Source organism: Olea europaea, unplaced genomic scaffold (genome assembly GCF_002742605.1).
Source record: "Olea europaea var. sylvestris unplaced genomic scaffold, O_europaea_v1 scaffold3783, whole genome shotgun sequence".
Classification (NCBI taxonomy): domain Eukaryota; kingdom Viridiplantae; phylum Streptophyta; class Magnoliopsida; order Lamiales; family Oleaceae; genus Olea; species Olea europaea.
This window is the reverse complement of record NW_019257216.1, coordinates 8,692-11,674: the sequence shown is the minus strand read 5'-3', so window position 1 is coordinate 11,674 and position 2,983 is coordinate 8,692. Positions and strand designations below refer to the sequence as shown.

At 33.4% G+C, this 2,983-nt stretch overlaps 1 protein-coding gene across 1 annotated transcript; it reads left to right on the top strand.

Annotated features, from left to right (window-relative positions):
* The first annotated feature begins 1,295 nt into the window (after positions 1–1,295).
* On the top strand, positions 1,296–2,759 carry LOC111386919 (ethylene-responsive transcription factor WIN1-like). Its single transcript, XM_023011420.1, has 2 exons — positions 1,296–1,421; positions 2,083–2,759. Exons 1-2 carry the CDS (start codon positions 1,342–1,344, stop codon positions 2,597–2,599), a joined length of 597 nt encoding a protein of 198 aa, XP_022867188.1. The 5' UTR covers positions 1,296–1,341; the 3' UTR covers positions 2,600–2,759.
* Positions 2,760–2,983: the final 224 nt, after the last annotated feature.

The window sequence follows — 2,983 nt, the reverse complement described above, 5'->3', positions numbered from 1 at the left end:
ATGGTCCTAAATTTATACTATTTTACTTTTTGTTACAAATATCCGTCTGTGATTAAAAAACTGCCATTGTGGGAACGGAAATAATAATTTCTGACCCATCAAGACCTATTTGTTTCCATTTTATAAATATGATTACATTGATTGCATGTTTGGTGAAACACGTGTTCCTTAATTCATAGGATCCAACTGAAACTTATCCATCAATTAATTAAAATCGGTCCACCAATTACTTGATGTTTCATATAGTATTGTACTACTAAAAACAAAATTTCTTTTTTCTTTAACTCGTAAAAAACGTACATATATGCCATCCCAAGCATCGGTAAACAACTACAAACAAGCCAAACTATGGAGTTAATGAGGCCGAACAATAGAGTTAATGAGGATGGAGTTAATGAGGTCCTACAATGAGGACTTTGATTAACGAGAAGCTCAAGTATGATACTGTTTAATTTGAAGAGTAATGCTATTTATCACTAATGATGTTAGAGTACCAGTTTTACGTTGTTGCACTTGATAGCTTTAACTAAATGAATCATGTAACATTGTAATTAAGTAAATCTATCATTTAATATCATGCAATTTCTACCTAGACCGATAATCACTAAATACTAGTGGTATTGATTATCATTACTCTAGTAATTATTTATATTTTTAAAAATCTATTTCTGTGACTATCTTTAAAAAAATTTCTAAATGTAAGATGTTCGCTATTTTAAAGAGTCGATATTGAAAAAAAGTCGTGAGAAGCTCTCTTTTTGACTTGTTAAAATATAAATTGAGTTTGAATTCACAAATTCGAAGAGGTAAAATCACTATTTGTTGTTAACAAGTTACAAATTTTAATGCTCTAGTTTTTAAATTATTAAAATCTTATTTCAATTGGTTGAATTAGTAACATATAGAAAATATTTTAAATGAAAGATGATATAAAACTTTGAGTCCCATTTTTTTTTATAAGAATGAATGTTTGAATAGTGCATTGATGGAAATGTGTGGTTAAAAAATAAGGAATTTTTTTTTCATTTGTGTGTAATATTATTTTATTAAAAAATATATGATTGAAATGATATTAAAATATTGTTTGTGAATGTATTTTTTTCAAAGAATAGGGCTCAAACATATGATCAATATAAATTTTGTGGAAAAAGAAAATTGAAGAGCTAAAATAGTCAGTATTGTTGTATCAAATAAAAAAGTTTACATTTTAAATTTAAAGATACTTTATTATACGTGAGATTTTTTTTTATAAGTAAAGATTTCGAAGATACTGTTTCGCATATTTACTTCTTCTCAAAGTATATTTCTATACGTTTTGCTGCTCTCTCCGATCACCAGAAGATGACGCCAAAGAAGAAGTTCAGAGGTGTCAGGCAACGTCACTGGGGATCTTGGGTTTCTGAAATTCGCCATCCTTTGCTGTAATAACCTCTCTCTCTCTCTCTCTCTCTCTCTCTCTCTCTCTCTCTCTGTACAGAAATTAGAGATGTGGTATGAAGTTCTTGAATTCAGAGCACGAGCGTTTCTGTTGGAACTGACAATTGTCAGCCTCCAACCTATCACAGGGGTCAGCTCAGCCTCCTGTATGTACAGGGCCCTTTCCGGGATGGAATGGAATGGGGTGGGGTTGAGTAAGGGTTGAAGTGAAATCCTAAGCACTTCCATGAGATGCGAAGAAACTTGCCTATCCCCACCATCCAAGAAGCATTACTGGGAATTCTAACCATGAAATAACATTTGCGTATCAAACCCAAGGGGCATGGTAAATAGGAATATGGGAAGGAGCTGTCCTCAAATTCCTTTTAGCTACTCTTTCAATTAGTCCAATTGATGACCAGCCCAGGTTATGCACGCCAAGGCTATTCGCAATGGCGGACCTAATCTGGGTTTTTGACATAACCAAAACCTCCTGGTCTGGTCTGGTACGCACATGATTGAACAATATCTATCTAGATTTTAACTTCCATTTTTTTCCCCTAACAGCGTAGAGTCATTTTTTAGAACATACGAGGAATCACATTCATATATATATGAAGATTCTAAAATTGCTGATTTGAGATTTACAATAACGTGTGATGACAGGAAAAAGAGGGTATGGCTAGGCACGTTTGACACGGCAGAAGAGGCAGCAAGAGCATATGACGAAGCAGCCATTTTAATGAACGGGCGAAATGCAAAGACAAACTTCCCATTAACTCTTCATCATCAAAATTCTGGTGGAGAACCAAACACTAGTAATGATCAAGAATCACCAACAAAATTAATATCTCCAAAACCCTTATCAGAAATTCTTCGAACTAAAATCCAAAAATGCAACAAGGCACCATCTCCATCTCTTACCTGTTTGAGGCTGGACGTCGAGGATTCCGGTATTGGGGTGTGGCAAAAGCGTGCTGGTCCATCATCAGATTCAAAATGGGTAATGAGGGTCGAGTTTGATCAGAATAAAGAGAAATATTCAAAATCTACAGAAGATAAAGAATTTATTTCTTCATCCAAGTCCCCAGAACTGCAGTTTCAAGGCTCGACCATGACAAGTGAAATGGAAGAAGAGGAGAGAATTGCACTGCAGATGATTGAAGAACTTCTTCAAACGTGAACAGGTTCCACAAAGGTTTGTGTATTTGGGAAGGACAGAAAAAATATATTCCTTTTAGTTCTTGTTACAAAATTATAAATTAACAGTATCAAGGTTATGGAAAATAAGAATTAAAATAGTTTAATTGGAAAAATAAAACTGAAATATATGTTGCAGATATTTTTCACTCAAAGGGAGGGAGTTGATTACAATGAAATTTTTTCACCTGTAATCAAATATAAAACCATAAGACTCATTTTGGCTCTAATTGTTCAATTTGATTGGGAACTTGAACAATTAGAAAAAAACTACCTTTTTACATGGGAAATTGGAAGAGGACATATACATGTGTCAACCACAAGGTTTCGTAGAAAATGAGAAATTTGATTTTGTTTTTAAATTGCA

What these genes read in the sequence shown, in the direction of transcription:
- LOC111386919 (XM_023011420.1), top strand. Translation starts at nt 1,342, where the DNA reads ATGACGCCAAAGAAGAAGTTCAGAGGTGTCAGGCAACGTCACTGGGGA. An exon ending in GAAATTCGCCATCCTTTGCT is followed by an intron (nt 1,422 to 2,082) that starts GTAATAACCTCT and finishes GTGTGATGACAG; the next exon opens with GAAAAAGAGGGTATGGCTAG.